This window comes from Nicotiana tomentosiformis, chromosome 1 (genome assembly GCF_000390325.3).
Source record: "Nicotiana tomentosiformis chromosome 1, ASM39032v3, whole genome shotgun sequence".
Lineage (NCBI taxonomy): Eukaryota > Viridiplantae > Streptophyta > Magnoliopsida > Solanales > Solanaceae > Nicotiana > Nicotiana tomentosiformis.
Genome location: NC_090812.1, coordinates 47,443,936 through 47,469,175, shown reverse-complemented (window position 1 = coordinate 47,469,175; position 25,240 = coordinate 47,443,936). Strand labels below are relative to the sequence as shown.

The 25,240-nt window shown below is 38.1% G+C and overlaps 1 protein-coding gene across 1 annotated transcript; it reads left to right on the top strand.

The window, feature by feature from the left end:
- Positions 1-2,815: 2,815 nt before the first annotated feature.
- On the top strand, positions 2,816-8,543 carry LOC104105910 (uncharacterized). Its single transcript, XM_018774050.3, has 8 exons — positions 2,816-2,881; positions 3,100-5,082; positions 5,188-5,385; positions 6,851-7,026; positions 7,503-7,624; positions 7,871-8,070; positions 8,188-8,252; positions 8,346-8,543. Exons 2-8 carry the CDS (start codon positions 3,639-3,641, stop codon positions 8,541-8,543), a joined length of 2,403 nt encoding a protein of 800 aa, XP_018629566.2. The 5' UTR covers positions 2,816-2,881; positions 3,100-3,638.
- The last annotated feature ends 16,697 nt before the right edge of the window (positions 8,544-25,240 follow it).

The following is a 25,240-nucleotide window of genomic DNA, read 5'->3' as shown; positions in this document are numbered from 1 at the left end:
TAAATAGTGAATCAATACGGCTATTTGCGTAAAGACCACATTTTCCCTCTCCTCCTATGTTTTCCCTTTTTTCCTTTGAAAAAAGGATTTAGTGTTTTGCTCGTCCCAAAATTAATTTTCGTTATAAGAAACTACTCCATTAATGATTATTGATAAAACTGGTATGAGATATTAATAATTTAAAAGATACTTCAAATGTTGTGCCTTCTTTTTTTTCGTTTTTTTTTTTTTTTTTTTTTTTTTTTTGCAATGATGTAGTTCCCTTTGGATAGTACATACAACCAAGGCGAATCTACCTTATGAGGTAAGAGTGTCATGTCACCTGCTCGTGTCGCTAAATTTTTTATTATGTAGTATATAATATATATGTGAAAACACACATATATATCGATATAGGGGCACCCAGAAATCACGAATTAGCCGCGGGTGTCACTGGTTTAGTGTCCCCTTTTATGGCTTTCATTGGCTTCATGAATGCAAGTTTGATTCCATGTTGGAGCATCTTCTTTGTTTTTCCCTTTCTACTTATTAAGATCGGTGTACATAAATTATATATTGATTAAATACAGTTACACACATATTATACATTGATTATTCATATATTATACATCCATCTATTTTAAGTTTAAGCGGTTAGATGGACAACTATTTATGTTAAAAAGAAAATTCTTAACTTCTAGTCTTCATTTTGTTTCTATCATTATACCTTACTGCATGAGCAATTATTTTTTATAGGTAATTTGAATTGATTTTAGTTAGCATATAATTTCTCTCTTATTAATGAAACGATAGTAATTTATATATTAGAGTATAATTTGAACAATATCTTCTATTGAGTTTTGAAAAAGAAAATCAAAAGGCTTGATGTTTTGTGTCGATTATCATAGGTTAAATATTGAGTGTTATTCTTTGAAATAATTGTCATATAACTCAATAATTAAGATGAAAAAATGAATCCAAGAACAATACAAGTAAATTAATCTAATCAAACAAAAAATATGTAGTAATTAACCTACTATTTGAGTAATTTTTTATATTAGAGATGCTCTTTCATGAAATGTTATTCTTCTTTTGGAATTTTTATTTTAGAATTTATTTAAATTAAGTTTTAAAAAATTGAACTAAAATCGAACTTATTTGTTTTGTGAATAAGAGACCTAATCAAATTAACCAAAAATTAACCGAACAAACTCATTCTTCCTATTATGTCTTTGTAGCTAGTAGCAGATATACTGTATGCATAAAATGGTGACACCTGCAACCTATAAATCTAGGATCCGCCTTTGCATATAATATATGCATTGTTACACATGAGACAAGATACTCTTGCATAGTTTATTAGTGTTACTTTTAGCCTCTTAACCCTTAGTCTTTTCCAAAGTCTTTTTTATGTTAAAAACAAAGGCAAAGTTTGTCCTTGTAAATAAAACTAGCCCACCTGTTAAAGCTACATTTAGATTTTAAACCAATCTTGCAAAATATGAAACTTGTTTTCACAGTCCCCGTTCCAAATACTAGTTTTTCAAGGAAATGGACCTGTTACTCAGCACTGAAAATTAGTCAATAAGAAAGCAGAATTCTCCTCAGTCAATATTGCCGTCTCCATGCCCAAAAAAGAGTATTTAATGAATTAGAAACTGGTGATTGAATGATTTTACACTCCTTGGTCCCTTCACTATTTGCCAGATTTGGACAACCCAACTTCTATCATAGACACCTTGCAATTCACTGAAGATGTTCAACGGGGCAGGTGTAGAGTTGCGATCAAACACTGCATTTGTCTTGAACTCTCTCTCTATATATATATATATATATATGACGGGATCAAACCTTGTTGTATGTGAAAGAAAGAAAAATAAACAAAACAAAAGAATGAAAAGTCAAAGAGAAAAAAAAAAGTAGTATGAAACAGAATAATAAATGAAATAATTCATCTTTGAATTCTTTTCTTATGACGTAAGTGATTACGTCGGCAGGGCCACGGGCAGACCCACATGTAAGGTTCTGGGTGCTGCAGCACCCACTGACTCCGACGGGGACTCGGTATATTAATAGAAAATTTTTATGAAAACCGATATATTATATTAGCAAGCACCCATTAACCAAAAAGTCCAATGAGCGTTTTGATTTGGAGGCTGACGTTTGGGTGCTTGGACACGTAGCGTTGCAAGATCGAATCTTGCTGGTAACGTTTTTTGTTTTCGGCAACGTTTTTTGTTTTCGGCAAAAAAATAACACTTTTCCTTATTTAATAAATCGTTAACTTTCTTATTTTCTAATCCTTTTCCATGCCTATTTATTACTTACCTTCTTTTACTTTTTTCCCTTTTTTTCTATTTCCTCTTATTTACTAATCAGAAGAGGAAAGGGAGAAAAAGAATCCTTCACTAGTTAAAAGTTAAAACATTGGTAGGCTTTCAAAATACACCAAACGAAAATACTAAAACAGAATCTTTCTCGACTTCTCCGGTTCTCCTTGTAGGTTTCGTAGGCTAAACTATGAATAACAAGTTTTCCTGACCTCCCCATCTCAAAATTAAAACACAAGGAACAAGGTAATAAGATTTGGTATTTTGATTTAAGCTAGTTAGCTAGAGATTTTGGGTATAAATTACAATATTTTATCAAAGATATTGGGTTTTACAAATTACAATTCTTATTACCTATGCTTTGTAAAATAGATTCAGTATTTTTTTTTGTAATTATTTTGTGGCAAATAAACAATAGTTATGCGTACTTGTCAAAAAGTGAAAAATTAATTTATCTCTATTTCTGACTTAATTTCAAAACTGATTTTTATTTTTGGGATAAATGTAGGTTATTAGTATCAGTTTGTGTGATTGATGAATTTATCCTCATTGGCTCATTGCTTCGAAAATTTGTAAGTTTTCATCTTATCTTCCGAAAGAATAAATATTTCTGATATTTTTAGTTATAAAGAAGTGTGATCAATTTTCCGCTGCAATATAGTTAAATATGTTATTATTGCTTTATTATTTGTATTGTTATAGAGGGGCATGAGTTCCCCAATAGGATTTAGTTGAATTATTTGAATTGAATTTTAGGTAAAATTGAATAAAATTGAATCTTATTCTGTAGGAATATTTCATCAATCTTTGTGAATCGAGATGGATAGGTTTGTCACAAGAACGAATGTTGGGAAACCAAGTTCTAGTTCTATTAATCCATCTATTGCTTCATCCATAGCTCCGAAAATTTAGAGGGACAAATTTCTTTCTGATCTTGATTTAGAAACTCTCAACGTTGATCCGGGAGATAGAAAGCCTATTACAGAATACAGTCCTAATATACGTGATGAAGTTAGAAGACATTATATTCAAAAAAAGCCTTGCCAGCCTGTGAATCATGATTTTCCTAAAACTAAGTTTGGGAAGACTGTGCGTCAATTTTGTCCTGGTTGGTTTAAGGGTCAACATTCTAAGTGGTTGGAATACAGTATATCAAACGATGCTGCATATTGTTTGTGTTGCTATTTATTCAAAAATGAACATGAAAGTCATGGAAATACGGGAGATGCTTTTACAAAAAATGGCTTTAAAGCTTGGAACAAGGCTATTGAAAGATTTAAAGCTCATGTTGGAGAAGTAAATAGCATCCACAACAGGTGTTTCAACAGGATGCTTGATTTAATGAATCAATCACAATCAATTCACACTTCTTTTGACAAACAATCTGAGAAAGAAAAAAATGAGTCTCGACGTCGCTTGAGTGGTTCAATCGATGTGGCAAGATTTATTTTGAGACTAGGTTTTCCATTTTGTGGGCATGATGAGAGTCAATCTTCTACAAATAGAGGTATCTTTCTTAAGCTTTTGCAATGGTATGGAGATATTGATCGGGATATTGGAAGCATTATATTAGAAAATGCTCCAAGAAATGAAATGATGTGTTCTCCAAGTATTCAAAAAGATATCGTTGATGCTTGTGTTAAAGAAACAATCACAGCTATCATTGAAGACCTGGATGGGGATTTTTTCGGGATACTAGTTGATGAATCAAAAGACATATCACACAAGGAGCAAATGGCACTTGTTTTGAGATATGTTAACAAAGAAGGAGAAGTCATAGAGAGATTTGTTGGTATTGTTCATGTTAGTAATACATCGGCTATGTCATTGAAAAAGACAATCTGCTCTTTTCTTTCTAATCACTCACCAAGTCCAACACAAATACGTGGACAAGGTTATGATGGGGCTAGTAACATGCAAGGAGAGCTAAATGGTGTTAAGACTTTGATTTTGAATGAGTCTCCATCAGCATATTGCATTCACTGTTTCGCTCACCAATTTCAATTAACATTTGTGGCTCTTGCAAAGAAGCATTCAGATGTAGATGACCTTTTTTGTATAGTTACTAATGTCTTAAATATTGTTGTAGTATCTTTTAAGCGCAGGGATTTGCTTCGAGAACATCAAGCTGAAAAATTAGATGAGTTGCTCAAATCAGGTGAAGTACATACTGGACGAGGATTAAATCAAGAACGTGGGCTTCAACGACCAGATGATACTCGTTGGGGTTCTCATTATAAAATGTTGGATAACCTTATTGTCCTATTTCCATTGATTATTCATGTGCTTGAATTTACTGCATGTGAGTGTCCAAACTATGCCGACAGAATTGTTACTGAAAGTCTTATGGGTAAGATTAAGGGATTTGATTTTGCTTTTATGTTGCACTTGATGTTAAAAGTTTTAGCAATGACAAATGAGTTGAACTATGCATTACAAAGGATGGATCAAGATATTGTCAATGTTATGGGACTCCTTGCTCTTTCAAAACAACGATTACAAACGATGAGGAATAGTGAATTTGGATCTTTAATGGAAGATGTATCTTCTTTTTGTGATAAACATGATATAATAATTCCAAAGATGGACGCTCGCTACTTTCCTGGGAAGTCGAAGCGTAGAGCTATTGATGTTACATATTCTTATCATTTGCATGTCGACATTTTTTATGTTGTTATAGATTTGCATTTTCAAGAGCTTAACCGTCGTTTTGATGCTGTGAGTACTGACTTACTCCTCGGTATGGCTAGCTTAAATCCAGTTAATTTATTTGGTAATTTTTATAAGAACAGGATAATGAGATTGGTTGAATATTATTCGAATGAGTTTGATAGCATCGAGCTTCGAGATCTCAGTTGTTAGCTTGATAGTTTTATAGTTTATGCTTGTGGTGTTGACAAGAGGTTCTTTGGCACGAAGGAAATTAGTGATCTTGCTAAAGTGTTGGTTAAGTCAGAACTGCATCAAACTTGGCCACTTGTTTATTTGTTTATCAAGTTGACTCTCATTCTTCTTGTTGCTACAGCTTCTGTGGAACGAGCTTTCTCATTCATGAACTACATCAAAAGTGAACTTCGTAACAACATCAGTGATGATTTTTTAAATAGTTATTTAGTATGCTATGTAGAGCGTAAGATATTTTTAAGTGTCAGCAATGATGCTATTATTCATCATTTTCAACATATGAAAAGTCGTCGAGCACTGTTATAAGATATGACTAGAAGTCCTTTTTTTGTAATGATAACATTATTATCGTAACTCGTGGCTAGAAGTCATTTTTGGTAATGACAATAGTAATAGTATTTTTCTCATTAGATTTTTTATCGCCCCGTTCGAATAATTTGCGCTTATATTATGTGATTGATAGCACCTTTATATTAAAAGAAAGTAAGCACCCACGATCTTAAAATTCTGGATCCGCCACTGGCATTCAAATGCCTATAAAAGGGGTTTGGCTTTTCATTTACAGATCATCCCTCAACCTCTTCTTTCTCTTCAATTAATAAAGAGATATTCTTTGTGTGGTCGTGCAGTAGACAAATCAAACCATGTAAATCTTGTCTTGTCTTGTCTTTTAAATATTTTTCCCTTCTATTAGTCTGACACGCTTTCTAACAACTGGTATCAGAGCATAGACAATATAATTTTGGTAGAAAAAATATAGTATTGGTGTAATTTATTATTCACAAGAATAGTGTAATACTATTGGTCATTATTCACAATAGTAAAGTACTATTCATAAATAGTGAAGTACTATTCAAAAAATAGTAAATACTATTCAAAAATAGTAAGGCACTATTCAATGGCAAATATTTTGGATTCTGGAAAATGCAAATAAAGTATTATTTGTACCAGAAAAAATTACACTTACCTCTAACGGGGGTAAAACCAAAGAATATGGCCAAAACGGATCGGGATCTATTAGATCGACAAACTCTTAGTGTGATTCATTTGACGCTAACACGAAATGTGGCATTTAACATCATTAATGAGAAGACCACAGCAGGCCTGATGAAGGCTTTATCAAATATGTATGAGACGCCATCTCCACTTCCAAGAGGGGTTGCTCTGATGGTAAGCAACCTCCACTTCCAACCAAGAGGTTGTGAGTTCGAGTCACCCCAAGAGCAAGGTAGAGAGTTCTTGGAGGGAAGGATGCCGAGGATCTATTGGAAATAACATCTCTACCTCATGGTAGGAGTAAGGTCTTCGTACACACTACCCTCCCCAGACCCCACTAGTGGGATTATACTGGGTTGTTGTTATTGTATGAGACGCCATCAACTTCAAATAAAGTCTATTGAGGTGTCGATTATTCAACTTAAAATGACAGAAGGTGAATCTGTTACGGAACATATAAATGAGTTTAATGTAATATTAACTCAGTTGAGTTCTATTAATATAATATTCGATGACAAAGTCAGGGTGTTGATTCTACTATCATCTCTACCAGAGAGTTGGTCTGCAACAGTAACTACAATTAGAAGTTCATCGAGAAGTATCAAACTCAAATTGGATGATATTAGAAACTTGGGTTCTAGGCGAAGATATTCACCGGAGAGAATCAACTGATTTTTCAGGATCTACTTTTAATACCAAAAGCAGGGGAGAAGTATCTAAAGAGGACAAAGTCATTATCGTGGCAGATCAAAGTCAAGGAGAAGAGGGCAATCCAAAAACTGCAAAGACATTACTTGTTGGAATTGCGATAAAAAGGGTTAGTACAATAGTAAATGTAGAGAGCCAAAGAAGAAGAAGAACGACCAATACATGAATGATAATTCGGCAAATACAATTGATGAACAAGTTGGTGATGCACTAATTTATTATGCAGATAGTCCAGTCAAGTCTTGAATTTTGGACTCGGGAGCATCCTCTCACTCTACCGCATGCAAAATATTATTGCATAGTTATATTGTTGAAAAATTTGGGAAGGTTAATCTAGCAAACGACGAACCTCTGGATATTGTTGGGAAATGTGAAGTTCATATAAAGACTTCACAAGGGACGCTATGGAAATTGTAAAATGTCCGATATGTTCCTGGCCTCAAGAAAAATCTGATATCTATGGGTCAGGTTGACAGTGAAGGATACACAATGGTATTCGGTAATGGATCATGAAAAATAACCAAATAAAATTTGGTTGTGGCACGAGGCTTCTAGAAGGGAACATTGTATGCAACTGTAATACAGAGAGATACTATAGCAACAGTTGTTCATGGTCGTGATACAACATTGTGGCACCAGAGGCTCGGGCATATGAGTGAGAAGGGAATGAAGTTGTTGGCATCCAAAGAAAAGTTTCCAAACCTAAAGTATGTTGAATTAGGTTTGTGCAAAAATTGCATTTACGAAAAACAAAAGAGAGTTAATTTCTCAAAGGCGGGAAGGACACCAAAGAAATAGAAGCTGGAACTAGTGCATATAGATGTGTGGGGACCAGCTTTTGTAACTTCTTTGGGAGGCTCACGCTATTATGTCACCTTCATTGATGATTCCACAAGAAAGGTATGGGTTTATTTTCTAAAAAATAAATCTGATGTGTTTGTTACCTTTAAAAGATGGAAAAGTGAAGTTGAAAATCAAACAAGTCTAAAGTTAAAACGCTTGAAGTGTGACATTAGGAGAGAGTATGATAGTCAAGAGTTTAAAGCATTCTGCTATGAGAATGGGATCAGAATGATCAAGACAGTTCTTAGAACACCAGAACAAAATGGCGTTGCCGATAGGATGAACAGAACCCTTAACGAACGATACAGAAGTATGAGAATACATTCTGGATTACCGAAGTAATTTTGGGCCGAGGCTGTTAACACGGCAGCTTACCTCATAAATAGGGGACCCTATATATCGCTGAATTTTGAAATTCCTGATGAAGTATGGACAAACAAGGAGGTAACTCTCTCACATCTGAATTTTTTTGGCTGTGTTGCTTATGTGAATGTAAACTCTAATGATAGAGATAAACTTGATCCTAAAGCCAAGAAAAATTTCTTTATTGGCTATGGTGATGATAATTTTAGTTATTAATTTTAGGATGATCATAATAGAAAGATCCTAAGACATAGAAATGTCACATTTAATGAAAATGTAATGTACATGGATAAGCTTGAAGTAGAACTAACCAGCACCAGCAAACATGCATCTGAAACAGTTGAGTTAGAAGAAATCTCAAAAAATGAAGTTGCTAGAGGGATTACAACTGATTTTGAAATTGAAGATGAAGAACCATAAGCCGAACTTGGATCAGAACCAAAACCAAAACCAGAATTAGAGATAGAATCAGATGCACAACCAAATATGGAGTTAGGACTTGAACCAAATTCGGGACCAGATACTCCTGAACCTACATTAAGGAGATCTAAGAAAGTTATGAATGCTCCAGATAGATTAACTCTTTCTCTCTCTCTCTTTACTATTTATTTCTGACTGATGTTGCAAAACCAGAATATTTTGTTGAAGAAATGCAGGTGATAAACCCTGATAAGTGAAAGTTAGCCATGAAAGAAGAGATACGTTCTCTTCAAAATAATAAAACATGGATACTTACAGAGTTACCAAAAGGAAAGAAAGCATTGCAAAATAAGTGGGTGTACAACGTCAAAGAAGAGCATGATGTTAAGAAGAGATACAAAGCACAGTTACTAGTAAAAGGATTTCACCAGAAGGAAGGAATTGACTACACCAAAATCTTCTCTCTTGTAGTCAAATTAAGTACTATCAGGTTGGTGCTAAGTATCGTACCTGTAGAAAATTTGCATTTGGAGCAGCTAGATGTTAAAACTACTTTCTTGCATGGTGGCCTTGAAGAAGACATCTACATGAAGCAACCTGAAGGTTTTCAAGTTTATGGTAAAGAAAACCTTGTGTGTAAGTTGAATAAGAGTTTGTATGGTTCGAAACAAGCTCCCCGACAATGTTACAAGAAATTTGGTAGATTCATGCATAACAATGGTTTCACGCGGTGTGAGATGGACCATTGCTGTTATATTAAAAATCTTGATGAATCCTATATTATTTTACTAATGTACGTTGATGATATGATAATTGAAGGATCTAACATAAAAGAGATCAACAGGGTTAAGCAACAACTGGCGGAGGAGTTTGATATAAAAGACTTAGGACCAGCCAATCAAATGCTTGGGATGAGGATTAGCAGAAACAGCCATGAAGGAACTTTAAAGTCATCTCAAGAAAAGTACATACATAAGGTACTAAGGAGGTTTATTCTTCATGATGCAAAGACCTGAAGCACTCCACTCAGAAGCCATCTTAATCTGTCGAAGGACTAATCACCTAAGACAGATGAAGAAAGGAAGTACATGTCCAAAGTTTCATATGCTTCAATAGTACGAAGTTTGATGTATGTTATGTTTTGTACTAGACCTGACATAGCCCATGCAATTGGAGTTGTCAGTAGATACATGTCAGATCCAGGAAATGAGCATTGGGAAGCTGTAAAATGGATATTGCGATATCTCAAAGGCACCTCAGGTATGACACTTTGTTTTAAAATGAGCAATATTATCTTACAAGGTTTTGCTGATGCAAATTTAGGCGGCAATCTGGATAGTCGAAAAACTACCACATGCTACGTGTTCACCTTAGGTGGTACTGGTGTTAGCTGGATGTCCAGACTTCAGAAAAGTGTTGTTCTATCTACCACTGAAGAAGAGTACATGGCAATCTCAACAGTTGAAAAAGAGATGATTTGGCTCAAGAATTTTCTTAAAGAGTTAGGTAAAGAGCAGGACAATTGTGAGCTTTTCAGCGATAGCCAGAGTGCAATTCATCTTGCCAAGAATCCAGTGTTTCATGCAAGATCGAAGCATATCCAATTGAGGTATCATCATATCCGAGACTTGATAAGTGAATAAACTCTTTCCCTACAGAAGATACTAGGATCGAAGAACCCGTCAGACATGTTGACCAAAGTTGTCGGTATTGACAAACTGAGGCTATGCACTGCCTCAGTTAGCCTTCAAGACTGATAATGTGAAGGCGCCACCAGAGAATAGCAAATCTTTTTTAATTTCTTTCTTGATGTATCATAGGTTTGAGTGGGAGATTGATGGGAGAAAACGTTATTGTATGTGAAAAAAAGAAAAGTAAACAAAATAAAAGAATAAAAAGTCAAAGAGAGAAGAAAAAGTAGTACGGAACAGAATGATAGGCGGAAGAATTCATCTTTAAATTCTTTTCTTATGGCGGAAGTGATTACGTCGATACGGTATTCAAATACTATAAAAAGGGTCCTGCCTTTTCATTTGGAGATTATCCTTCAACCTCTTTTTTTTCTTCAATTAATAAAGAGTTATTCTTTGTGTGATCGTGCAGTAGACAGAAATTGTCAAACCACATAAATCTTGTCTTGTCTTATCTTGTGCAATTTATTGCTTTTTTTAAAAATATTTTTTCCGTTTCATTAGCATGACACGTTTTCCAATAATATATAATAGTCAAATGCACAGGCGCGTGTATAAAATTTCGATCATTGTCACATAATAATTTAGTAACAATGTTCATACTTCTGTGGCAGATATGGAGCTGCAGTCAAGGCACTGCATTCGCCGCCTTATGTTGAAAACATTAATAACAACATTTAGCTATTGATAGAATGTATTATATATGTAGTGGTACCCAATACAACTTAAAATTTTGATTGCGCCTATATCGATATTTATCATTAATTAACTTGGCATCCCGCTCATATCTAAAGATAACCCCAAATCAAACTTATAATAGTCAAATTAAATCAAAGAAAGAAAAGATAAATATAATTGTAGAGCTAAGCTTGGTACAAATTTCTTTACTTTTAAAATTATCCCATATATTCCAATGTTCGATTATCAAATAATACGGAACTACCTCTTGCAGTAAATGGAATTGCGTAGCATGATTTGTTTACTCAAGGAACAAAAGTTTGGTACCATACTTAACAACAAAGTATTGACCAAAAAATTGGTTGTAATTTCTTTGGTGATACGGCAGTCTAAAAACTAAAAAGTCATAAGAACAAACTAATTATATCAAATTCATAAATCATTGATGACCATAAGATTTTCAGAACTCAAGTATTACCCATAGTGTAAAACATAACTTAAACAATCAAATTACTTAGAAGTAAATATTTACCCGAAAAAGGGATAGAGTTGAATTTGTACGTAGTTCTAAGGATATGTGGTATAGCTTTATACAAATCGTAAGGATAAATAAAAATATCAAATATGGATTGCAAAGAATGCAAAATAAACAAGGTTGGAAAGAAGATGATTTCTAGGACTAAGCACAATGAATCAATTAACGAAACTTAACAGAATAGTCCTTGAATATAGGAGAATATAGTACTTGAATTACAATGTAAGCGAAAAACTGCCTTCTACAGAAATGTAGCCATCCTCTTTATAGTGGAGGATACTACTTTAGATATAATTAAAAACACATAGTGAAGAACCCATGAGAAATCAGCTTTTCTCTAATTTCTGCGAGATTCTTTCCCTTAGTGTATTTACAACGGCTCTTGCCTGTGAACTCGAGCTCGATCGGCCTCGGTGCTGGTCGGTATTGCTTCTAAAGCTCGATGTGGACTTGGGATCAGGTGATGATTCAGGCTCGGCATCGGTTGGCCTCTGCCTACTTAAGCTCGAAATCATCTCATCATAGTTCGATTCAGATCCGGGCTTGATAATGACTTCGAACTCGTTGTTTGACCTATACCTGAAATCTGAAGCTCGTTCATACCATCTTCGGAACACATCTCGATGTTACAAAGTCTTTCTTCGATCCATTATGTTTCGACCTCGATCAATCGTACGAAGGCCGAAATCTATTTCGACCGTATACAGATAGTCCCCTTATTTCTCGGGGAGGATGTGGTGAGAAACGATATGATTTTTCAATGGCTTGACTGGATATGCGCTAACGTTTGCATCGAGCCCGACCATGACGTCCATGATAGATGTCTGTCGGTTTAGCTTACCAAGGCATTTAATGTGTGTCAGACGGTGGTCGGCCACCACTAATATTGAACTGCCATTGCTTCAATCTATAAATAGCCCTTCCTTCCACCATTTATCACTTTTACGTCTTCAACCTTCAAAAAAAAAATTTAAGTTCCTTTTCGTCTGTTCTGAGTTCATTCGCTGATCTATGACTCTTTTCTGCAAAAATTCTTCTTCTAAACCACCAAATCTTTGTCACCTTCTTTAATTCTAAAAATGGTGAACATCAAAAACCGTCCTCCAAAAAGAAAAAGCTTCTTCTTCCGAGTCTGCCACCGACAAAACATCGGTGGATCCACGGCCTGAGGAGTGCGTTTCGGCGGCGTGCGTTCTAACCTCCGATTTCAAACTTGATAGAGGTTCGCTGGTTCCTGGTCGATGTGAGCCCGTATCGAGATATATTTGTTCGATAACCGGGGGGTACATCGAGTAGATAAAAAAAGATTGTAATTGGGGGAACAAAGAAGTAGTAGTGTCGTCTCCCGAAGAGGATAAGATGCTTTGGGGGTCCTCGAACGAGACAGGCCTCATGATGGAGAGGATCCTTTTGGTGACCTTTTTACCGATGTCGAGGACGCTACCGGTACAAGTGACGCATCTGATCTTTTTTACGGAGTGCAGCAGTCTTTGAATCAGGTAAGACTTAAATTATTTTGTTGGCATTACCTTTATGTTTGCTTTTCTTTTCTAACTTCGTTTCTTCTTTCTTTGCAGGCCGCGACAATTCATCGAGAAGCATGTTCTCGGTCCCGAACCGAGATGCGTTGATATGAGGACGATCTTCAATGGGTTACGGATGAGAGGAACTCCCTTAAACTCCTCTTAGGGCAAAGGAGAGAGGAAATAAAAGACCTCAGAGCTGAGTTGGCCAAGGCTCACCAAGATCAGACTGATCTGTCCGAGAAGGTAATGATACTTTTAAAATCCTATGGGCTCGATACCGGAATGATGGCTAATTTTTTGGTCTCACAGCTGCAGCAGAAAATTGAGATGATCGAAAAACTCCGTGAGGAGGTCGATGTGATAAAAATGGAGATTTTGAAGTGGAAAGAAGGTATGGACCGCTTTACTGCAGAGAAAGAACCTGCTCGAGCCCAATTATCATCGGCCGAAAACCAACTTCAAAGTATGAAGGAGAAAGGCTCGGTTCAGGCAAGAAGAATAAAGGAGCTCGAGGCTCGGTTGGCCTCGAAACTTGCCAAGGCCGAATCTGATGCTGAAAAGGCAAAGGCCGATGCAGATGCACTCATGGCCGTCTATCGGGCCGATGCTGAAGCTGCCTAGGTCCAAGCAAGAGAGGCAGCCAAGATCGCCAATACTCGAGCACATTGGGTCGGTGAACTTGCTAAGTGCCGATCTCGGAGGGAGACCCTCGAGGAGATCCATGCTCGAGGTTTCGATCTTGCTGAAGAGATAAAAAGGGCTAAATAACTCCAAGCTAATGCTGAAGCCTTGGCTTCCGATGATAATAATGATGATGATGATGATGATGGGAGTAAGAGTGGGTCCGAGAACCGGGGGGAGCCCAGTGAAGAAGATATCGCTCCCGGAGATAGCCAAGAAACTTAGCCCTTAGTTTCTATGTTGCAATCAATTATGTAAACAATCTTGTATATATATAAATATCTTTTTGTTTTACCTACTTGCTTTTGTTTTGTTTCCTGCCTTGTGAATATTTTATTCATGTCTTATGAATGTTTTTATAAGGATTTAGTCAATTTGATCGAATTTGAAATTCATAGCCTTTATAAATAACCAAGTGAGCGCTTACTCAAGCTTGAAATAAGGTAGTGTGATGACCTAAAATGTCATCTTTAAATTTAATAAGTAATTATGTGTTGTAAAACCTTAAAAATCACCATTTATTATTCCTCGACTTGCGTGCGCTGTCCGTACAAGTTTTTGGAAAGTTTTTATGCGAAAAAATGGATTAATAGGTGAAATAGATCTTTAAAACTCAACTGAATTGATTTTGGTCAATATTTTAAGCAAACGGACCTGGATCAGTATTTTAACAGTTTCGGTAGGTTCGTATCGTGATTTAGGTCTTGGACGTATGCCCGGAATCGAATTCTGAGGTCCCTAGCCCGAGTTATGGAATTTTAATGAAAAATTAAAAGCTTGAAAGCTTAATGATTTTTAAGAAATTACTGATGTTGGATTTAATAACCTTTGTTCCATATTTTGGTTCCAGATCCCGGTATAGGTTCACAATAATATTTATGACTTGTCTGCCGAATTTGGTGAGAATCAGAGTTGATTTGACGTGATTCGGACGTCCGGTTGTAAAAATATAAGTTTTAAAGTTTTCTTGAAAATTTCCTTTGAATTGGTATCCGATTCATAGTTGTTGGTGTTATTTTGGCGATTTGATCATGCGAGTAAGTTTGTATGATGTTTTAGGACTTGGGTGCATGTTTGGTTTGGAGCCCCGAGGGTTCGGATTAGTTTCGGGTGGTTAACGGATCAGTTTTGGACTTGAGGAAACTGCAGAAACCGGCTTCTGGTTTCCTTCTTCGCGTTCGCGAAGAGCAATTTGGGGCTGGCACATTTTGTGCTTCGCATTCGCGACAGAGAGAACGCGTTCGCAAAGGCTTGAGGTGCGAAGCTTCCCGTTCGCGATCGAAGCCTCGCGTTTGCGGAGGGAAAGGGGTTGGCCAGGACAATTGCCTTCGCGTTCGCGAAGGGCATCTCGCATTCGCAAAGGCCAAGCCAGGCAAGCTTCGCATTCACGAAGAGTAAAATTGGGCAGTAGGTATTTGTGCTTCGCGAACGCGAGGCACTGACCGCGTTCGCGAAGGGTAAAAATCCGAGAAACAGAACTTAAGTTTTGGAAATGGGGTTTCGACCCATTTTCAACTCTTTTCCATTTTTGAGCTCAGGTAAGGCTATTTTTGGGAGATTTTTACGGAAAAATATTGGGGTAAGTATTCCTTATCCTATATTAATTATATTTCATGATTTCATACTCATTTATATCATGAATCCGTGAATTTAAGGAAGAAAAATCGAAATTTTATAAAATCTTTCAAAAACAAAAATTTAAGATTTGAAGGTCCCTTTGAGATCGGAATTGGATAACTTTTGTATGGTTGGACTCGTCTCGGAATGTGTGTTCGGATTTCATAAGTTTTTTCGAGATTTGAGACGTGGGTCCCACTGCCGAATATTTTAATAAATTTCGGATTTTATCCGGAAAATTTGTAAATTCATATGGAATTAATTCCTATGATTCGTATTGAATATATTGAATTGTTTGTGAATAGATTTGAAACTTTTAGAGACAAATTTAAAAGGAAAAGATGTTGTTGAGTAATTGATTGGAATTTGCAAAGCGAGGTAAGTGTCGTGGTTAACCTTGACTTGAGGGAATAGAACCCTCAAATTATTTGTTATGTGAATTGCATGTCAACGATGTATAGGCGAGGTGACGAGTGTCTATACGTCATCAAATTAATTATTTGCCCGCTTACTTGAAAAATCATAAATTATTTTAAATCATGAATTAATTATTATAATTATTATTTTTCTACTATTCTTTGTCAAATATTAATTCTTGAATTCCTGCATTAATTGTTACATGCTATTTAAATTATGTGCCTTAATTGTTATTTGACATTTAGCATATTAAATATTAAACTGCATATTTTCTCTCTGATTTCCATAATAATTTATTATTTGTCTTTGTTTGTTTCATAATTAAATCATAATTATTGTATGCTTATTGTCTTATAATTTTATATTAAATTATTGTATTTATTGGGGAAATTTCTTCTATAAAAATTGATAAATGAATATGTTGGAGGAGCGGGTTGCACGTCGCAACAAGATTGATTATAATGAATATATTGGAGGATCGGGTTGCACGCCACAACAGAATTAATTATATTGAATATATTCGAGGATCGGGTTGCACGCCGCAACAGATTTATTAAAAGTCCATATTGGAGGATCGAGTTGCACGCCGCAACAGACTTATTCAAAAGTCGACATACATATATATATATTGGGGGATCGGGTTGCACGCCGCAACAGACTTGATTAAAATGAATATATTGGAGGAGCTGGTTGCACGCCGCAACAGAACTGAATGTTAATATATTGTGAGAGCGGGTTGCACGCTGCAACAGAATTGATGGAAATGATAATTGGTTATGACTATTGATTTGGCTTCAATTATTATAAATGAGTTACCTGATTTATTTCTATTATTGTTGTTGTTACTAATATTGCGTACAGGTAATGTAAGCAACCCGCCTTAGCCTCGTCACTACTTCGTCGAGGTTAGGCTCAGCACTTACCAGTACATGAGGTCGGTTGTACTGATACTACACTCTGTACTTCTTGTGCAGATTTCGGAGTTGGTCCCAGCGGCGTGACACGGACTTGCTCGGATTTCAGCTACTCGGAGGAGACTTGAGGTATAACTACATGGCGTCCGCAGTTCTGAAGTCCCCGTCTATTTTACTTTAGCTGTGTGTTTATTTCCAGATAGCTTTATTTTATTCAGACCTTTATTTGTATTATTCTAGAAGCTCGTGCACTTGTGACACCAATTTTGGAATAGTATTTAGACACCGTTATTTTTATGGATTATTCACTACACTTCAGACTTTACTTCCGTATTTGTTCTTTGATTATTAATAAATTTAAAAAAATTGTTTTAAAAATAGATAATATTATTCTAACATTGGCTTTCCTAACAAGTGAAATGTTAGGCGCCATCACGGTCCAAAGGTGGAAATTTCGGGTCATGACAGTTGGTATCAAAGCCCTAGGTTACATAGGTCTCACGAGTCACGAGCAAGCTTAGTAGAGTATGAAGGATCAGTACAGAGATATCTGTACTTATCTCTCAGAGGCTATGAAGTTTATGAACAATATCACTTCTTTCTTATTCTGTCGTGGGATTTTATTCTATCATCGATGATTGAACCATTCTACTCTTGTTCTCTCGCAGATGGTGAGAACACGTAATACCTCTACTGATGGTCAGGGACCAGAACCCCCGGTGGCAACTATGGCCAGGCAGAGGCCGATGTAGAGCTTAGTCCAGAGCTCGATCAGCTGCACCTGTTGAAGAACCTTAGGTGGACCTTCAGGAGAAGGTTCCAGTTCAGAATGTACCAGTTGGACCAGTTCAGGTCCCGGAATGATTCATAGCCACTCCAGTACTTCAGGACGCTTTAGTCCGTTTGGTAAGTCTTATGGAGGGCGTGGGCCAGATTGGTACATTTCCAGTGGCACCAGCCGTCTCACAGGCTGGGGGAGGAGCACAAACTACCACTACTCCAGCTCCGGAGCAGATGGCTCCCCAGAATCAGGCTCCAGCAGCCCCACCAGTTGGGGTAGTTCAACCACTTATTACGGCACAAATTGGTGACAGGCCCGCCATGTCTTTTAAGGCCTTATTGAGACTGGATAAGTTTATCAAGCTCTTTCCAGTTCACTTCAGTGTTACACCTTCTGAGGACCCACATGATTATCTTGAATGCTGCCATAAGGTGCTGCAGAACATGGGTATAGTTGAGACCAATAGGGTTAATTTTGCTGTATTTCATATGACGGGTTCCTCCAAGAGGTGGTGGAGAGATTATACATTGACCCGACCAGTCGGATCGCCTGCACTTACATGGGAGCAGTTCTCTCAGCTATTTCTAGAAAAGTTTCTCCCTATCACACTGAGAGAGGAATTCCGCAAGCAATTTGAGTGTCTACAGCAGGGCAGTATGACTGTTACTCAGTATGAGTCCCGTTTTGTGGATTTGGCCCGTCATGCACTCCTTTTACTGCCTACAGAGGGAGAGAGAGTGAGGAGGTTTATTGAGGGACTCACTCACCCTATCAGACTTCAGATGTCCAAGGAGACCGGAATCGAGATTTCTTTTCAGGTGACTGTTAATGTCGCAAGGAGGATCAAGATGGTTCTTGCACAGGAGAGAGGGTAGAGGTCCGATAAGAGGCCTCGTCAGTTCGGTGGTTTCAGTGGTGCCTCGTCTGGAGGCAGGGGTAATTTTGGTAGGGGTCATCCTTCCAGACCGTTTCATTCAGCACTTCATGTATCTCCCGGTGTTTCAGGGAGTCATGGTCCTATTATGCCTTACTTTGGGCAGCCATTATTCAGTGCACATTCAGCTTCTATCAGTGCATCACCACTCTAGAGTTACTATAGCGGTTATCCGGCCCATTTGGGTCAGCATCAGCTTCAGCAGCCACGACATCAGGATCGGTGTTATGAGTGTGGAAACATTGGTCACATTAGGAGGTATTGCCCTATATTGGCGAGTAACAGATCTCGGCAAAATTCTCATGCCATCATACCGTCACCGGTTGCTTCACCGCCTGCTCAGCCAGCTAGAGGTATGGTTCAGGCAGCTAGAGGGGGAGGTCAGGCCGTTAGAGGTGGAGGCCAACCAGTTAGAGGCCGAGGCCAGCCAGTTAGAGGCCGTCCCAGAGACGCAGTTCAGAGTGGTGGGGCCCAACCCCAATTTTATGTTTTTCCATCTAGGCCTGAGGCCGAGTCATTTGATGTTGTGATCACATGTATTATTCCAGTTTGCCATAGAGATGCGTCAGTTCTATTTGATCCAGGATCTACTTATTCCTATGTGTCCTCCTATTTTTCTTCATATTTGGTTGTGCCTTGTGATTCTCTGAGTGATTCTGTGTGTGTATCTATACCGGTGGGAGACTCTATTGTAGTAGATCATGTTTATCGTTCGTGTGTGGTTACTATTGGTAATCGTGAGACTATTGTGGATCTTCTACTTCTTGATATGGTAGATTTTGATGTCATCTTGGGTATGGATTGTCTGTCCCCTTATCATACTATATTGGATTGTCATGCCAAGACAGTGACCCTAGCTATGCCGGGGTTACCTCTGTTAGAGTGGAAAGGAACTCCTGGTCATTCTGCCAGTAGGGTTATTTCTTATATGAAAGCTCGGCGTATGGTAGAGAAAGGGTGTCAAGCCTAATTGGCTTATATTCACGATCCCAGTACGGATGCTCCTTCTATGCACTCAGTACCAGTTATTCGTGAATTCCCAGAAGTATTTCCTGCAGATTTGCCGGGGATGCCACCCGACAGAGATATTTACTTCTGGATTCTTTTGTGGTTGTATTCATTGATGATATCTTGATTTACTCCAGCAGTCGAGAGGAACATGAGAAGCATCTTCGAAGTGTGCTTCACACCTTGAAGAATAATCAGTTATATGCCAAGTTTTCCAAATGTGAGTTTTGGTTCGACTCAGTTGCCTTTTTGGGGCATGTTGTATCGGCAGAAGGCATAAAGGTGGATCCTAAGAAGATTGAGGCTGTTCAGAATTGGCCTAGACCTACTTCAGTTACAAAGATCCGGAGTTTCTTGGGTTTAGCAGGTTATTATCGTCGGTTCGTGGAAAGGTTTTCATCTATAGCAAGCCCATTGACCAGATTGACCTAGAAAGGTGTCCCATTCAGATGGTCAGACGAGTGTGAGTTGAGCTGTCATAAGCTCAAGACTGCTTTAACTACGGCGCCAGTGTTGGTATTACCCACAGGTTCAGGATCGTATATGGTATATTGTGACGCATCTCACATTGGGCTTGGTGCAGTATTAATGCAAGATGGTAGGGTGATTGCATATGCGTCGCTGAAGTTGAAGGTTCACGAGAAGAATTATCATGTTCATGACTTAGAACTGGCAGCCATTATTCATGCGCTGAAGATTTGGAGGCATTACCTCTACGGTGTCTCGTGTAAGGTATTTACTCATCATCGTAGCCTTCAGTACTTGTTCAAACAAAAAGATCTTAATTCTAGGCAGAGAAGATGGTTGGTGTTGTTGAAAGACTATGATATCACCATTTTGTATCACCCCGGAAAGGCCAATGTGGTGGCCGATGCTTTGAGTATGGGCAGTCTTGCGTATACTCTGGTTGGTGAGAGGCCATTAGCTGCAGATGTTCAGACTTTGGCTAATCAGTTCGTGAGGTTAGATGTTTCAGAACCCAGTCGGGTTCTAGCTTGCACAGTCGCTCGGTCTTCTTTATATGAGCGCATCAGAGAGAAGCAGTATGATGATCCTCATTTACTTGTACTTAAGGGACACGGTGCGGCACGGTGATGCCAAACAGGTTGCTGTGGGGGAAGATGGGGTTCTGCGAATACAGGGTCATATTTGTGTGCCTAATGTGGATGAGCTTCGTGAATTAATTCTTGAAGAAGCACACAGTTCCAAGTATTCTATTCATCCAGGCACTGCCAGAATGTATCAAGATTTGCGGCAACATTATTGGTGGAGGAGAATGAAAAAGGATATAGTTGCATATGTAGCTTTGTGTTTGAATTGTCAGCAAGTTAAGTACGAGCATCAGAGACATGGTGATTTGCTTCAGAAGTTAGAAATTCCTGAGTGGAAGTGGGAGCGTATCACTATGGATTTTGTTGTTGGGCTCCCACGGACTCAGAGAAAATTTGATGCAGTTTGGGTCATTGTGGACAGGTTGACCAAGTCAACACATTTCATTCTAGTGGCAGTTACCTATTCTTTAGAGAGGTTAGCTGAAATTTACATTCGTGAGATTGTCCGCCTTCACGGTGTGCCCGTGTCTATTATTTCAGATCAAGGTACGCAATTTACATCATATTTCTAGAGGGTTGTACATCGTGAGTTAGGCACGCAAGTGGAGTTGAGTACATCATTTCATCCACAGATAGACGGACAGTCAGAGCGCACTATTCAGATATTGGAAGATATCCTCCGCGCTTATGTTATAGACTTTGGAGGTTCTTGGGATCATTTCTTGTCACTTGCGGAGTTTGCTTATAATAATAGCTACCAGTCGAGCATTCAGATGGCTCCATATGAGGCATTATACGGAAGGTGATGCCGATCGCCAGTTGGTTGGTTTGAACTGGGAGAGGCTCGGTTGTTGGGTACCGATTTGGTACAGGATGCCTTGGATAAGGTCAAGATTATTCAGGATCGACTTCGCACAGCTCAGTCTAGGCAAAGAGTTATGCCGACCGTAAAGTTCGTGATATTGCATTCATGGTTGGAGAAATAATATTGCTCTGGGTTTCACCTATGAAAGTTGTAATGAGGTTCGGAAAGAAGGGCAAGTTGAGCCTTAGGTATATCGGACCCTTTGAAATTCTTGAAACGGTGGGTGAAGTAGCTTATATGCTTGCATTACCACCTAGTTTATCAACTATTCATCCGGTGTTCCATGTGTCTATGCTCCGGATATCATGGTGATCCGTCCCATGTGTTAGATTTCAGCTCAGTCCAATTTGACAAAGATTTGACTTACGAGGAGGAGCTGGTGGCTATTCTAGCCCGGCAGGTCCGATAGTTAAGGTCTAAGAGTTATCCTTTAGTTCGGGTGCACTGGAGAGGTCAGCCGGTAGAGGCATCTACCTGGGAGTCCGAGTCGGACATGCGGAGTAAATATCCATACCTTTTCTCCAGCTCAAGTACTTTTTCTATCTCCGTTCAAGGACGAACGCTTGTTTTAGAGGTGGAGAATGTGATGACCCAAAATGTCATCTTTAAATTTAATAAGTAATTTTGTATTCTAAGACCTCGAAAAGCACCATTTATCATTCCTCGACTTGCGTGCGCTATCCATATAATTTTTCGGAAAGTTTTATGTAAAAAATGGATTAAAAGGTGAAATAGAGCTTTAAAACTCAACTGAGTTGACTTTGGTCAACATTTTGAGCAAACAGACCTGTATCAGTATTTTGACAATTCCGGTAGGTCCGTATAGTGATTTGGGACTCGGGCGTATGCCCGGAATCGAATTCCGAGGTCCCTAGCCCGAGTTATGGAATTTTGATGAAACATTAAAAGCTTGAAAGCTTAATGATTTCTAAGAAATTACTGATGCTGAATTTGTTGACCTCGGGCCCGTATTTTAGTTTCGGAGCTCGATATAGGTCCACTATAATATTTATGACTTGTCTGACAAATTTGGTGAGAATCGGAGTTGATTTGATGTGATTCAGACGTCCGGTTGTAAAAATATAAGTTTTAAAGTTTTCTTGAACATATCCTTTGAATTTGTGTCCGATTCGTAGTTCTTGGTGTTATTTTGGCCATTTGATCGCGCGAACAAGTTCGTATGATGTTTTAGGACTTGGGTGCATGTTTGGTTTGGATACCCGAGGGCTCGGGTTGGTTTAGGGTGGTTAACGGATCATTTTTGGACTTGAGGAAACTGCAGAAACCTGCTTTTGGTTTCCTTCTTCGCGTTCACGAAGAGCAAATTGGGGCTGGCACATTTTTCGCGTTCGCGAAGGGAATAGGGCTAGCTAGGACAATTTCCTTCGCGTTCGCGAAGGGCATCTCACGTTCGCGAAAGCCAAGCCATGCAAGCTTCGCGTTCGCGAAGAGTAAAATTGGTCAGTAGAAATTTGTACTTCGCGAACGCGAGGCACTGACCGCGTTCGCGAAGGGTAAAAATCCCAGAAATAGAACTTAAGTTCTGGAAATGGGGTTTTCATTTTTGAGCTCGAGTAAGGCAATTTTTGGGCGATTTTCATGGAAAAATATTGGGATAAGTGTTCCTTATCCTATATTGATTATATTTTATGATTTCATACTCATTTATATCATGAATCCGTGAATTTATGGAAGAAAAATTAGATTTTTATAAAATCTTCCAAAAACGAAAATTTAAGATTTGAAGGTCCTTTGACATCTGAATTGGATAATTTTTGTATGGTTGGACTCGTCTCGGAATGGGTGTTCGGATTTCGTAAGTTTTTTGCGAGATTTGAAATGTGGGTCCCACTACCGAATATTTTAATGAATTTCAGATTTTATTCGGAAAATTAGTAAATTCATATGGAATTAATTCCTATGATTTGTATTGAGTATATTGAATTGTTTGTGAATAGATTTGAAGCTTTCAGCTACAAATTTAAAAGGAAAAGATGTGGTTGAGTAATTGATTGTAATTTGCAAAGTGAGGTAAGTGTCGTGGTTAACCTTGACTTGAGGGAATAGAACCCTCAAATTATTTGTTATGTGAATTGCATGTCAACGGCGTCAAGGTTAGGCTCAGCACTTACCAGTATATGGGGTCGGTTGTACTGATACTATACTCTGCACTTCTTGTGCAGATTTTGGAGTTGGTCCCAGTGACGTGCCATAGACTTGCTCGGATTTTAGCTACTCGAAGGAGACTTGAGGTATAACTACATGGCGTCCGCAGTTCTGAAGTCCCCGTCTATTTTACTTTAGTTGTGTGTTTATTTTCAGACAGCTTTTATTTTATTCAGACCTTTATTTTTATTATTCTAGAAGCTCGTGCACTTGTGACACCAATTCTGGGATGGTATTTAGACACCGTTGTTTTTATGGATTATTCACTACACTTCAGACTTTACTTTCGCATTTGTTCTTTGATTATTAATAAATTTAAAAAAAAATTATTTTAAAAATAGATAATATTATTCTAACATTGGCTTGCCTAGCAAGTGAAATATTAGGCGCCATCACGGTCCGAATGTGGGAATTTCGGGTCGTGACAGGTAGCCCATAGGCTTAGTAGTCGAGTTGAGTGATTGTTTGAACTTGAAGTATGATGTATCCCTTAGGCTTATTACTTGAGTGAGTGATTTGAACTCGAAGTAATATAGCTCGTAGGCGTAAGTCGAGTGAGTTCTTGCTCGAACTCGAAATAAGGGTAGCCCGTAAACTTATTAGTTGAGTGAATGTTTCGAACTCGAAATAAGATTATCCCGTAGGCTTATTAGTCAAGTGAATGTTTCGAACTCGAAGTAATGTAGCCCGTAGGCGTAATGGTTGAGTGAGTGCTTGCTCGAACTCGGAATAAGAGTATCCCATAGGCTTATTAGTCGAGTAAATATTTCGAACTCGAAGTAACGTAGCCCGTAGGCTTAGTAGTCGAGTGAGTGCTTGCTCGAACTCGGAAAAAGAGTAGCCTGTAGGATTATTAGTTGAGTGAATGTTTCGAATTCGAAGTAATGTAGCCCGTAGGCTTAGCAGTCGAGTGAGTGCTTGCTCGAACTCGGAATAAGAGTAGCCCGTAGGCTTATTAGTTGAGTGAATGTTTCAAACTCGAAGTAATGTAGCCCGTAGGCTTAGTAGTCGAGTGAATGTTTCAAATTCGAAGTAATGTAGCCTGTAGGCTTAGTAGTGGAGTGAATGTTTCGAACTCGAAGTAATGAGATTTATCTCAATCATGTTTGCATAATAAATCTCAAAATAGAGGAATTTTTCTTGGATATAAGATATCGATAAAGAAAAGAACTTTCTTTGCAAGTCATTATACATGTGTTCATGTTTTGCGTGAGGGCTCGGGACAACTACATGAGCATGGTTCGTTTTGACCATTTGGCTCCTACAACCTTTCCTATTGGAACCCTGTTGTTACAACATAACTTTCTTGCATCAGAACTTGAAATATTTGAGGGCTAATGCCCCCAATATTCGAGGTCGATTGTAAAGAGGCCTCGGATACTGTCGAATTATTTCTAGGTTTAGCACGATCATTGGTTGCCTCATTAAAAACGTTGCCGAAAAAACCATTTGGGATAAAACCGGTCTAAGGAAAAAAGAGTGCAACGCGTGCTTTCAGACCTAGGGCTTCGTATTGAAGGATCTACCCTAGCACCTGATCGGACTCCTGCAGGGGTTAGTTTCGAAATGTAAACGAATATAGGAGGGTCGTACCTTAGCAGTAGTATCGTTTTAGGTGCGACACATTCCAATTGCTTGATAGTTGTTTGTTGTTTATAATACCGAGCTTGTATGATCCTTTTTCAATATTTTCGAGAACCTGATACGGTCTTTCCTAGTTCGGTCCTAGTTTTTCTTCATTTGGATTTCGGGTACTGAGGGTGACTTTCCTTAGCACTAAGTCCCCGAGTTTAAAATGGCGAAGCTTGGTTCTTCGATTATAGTATCTTTTG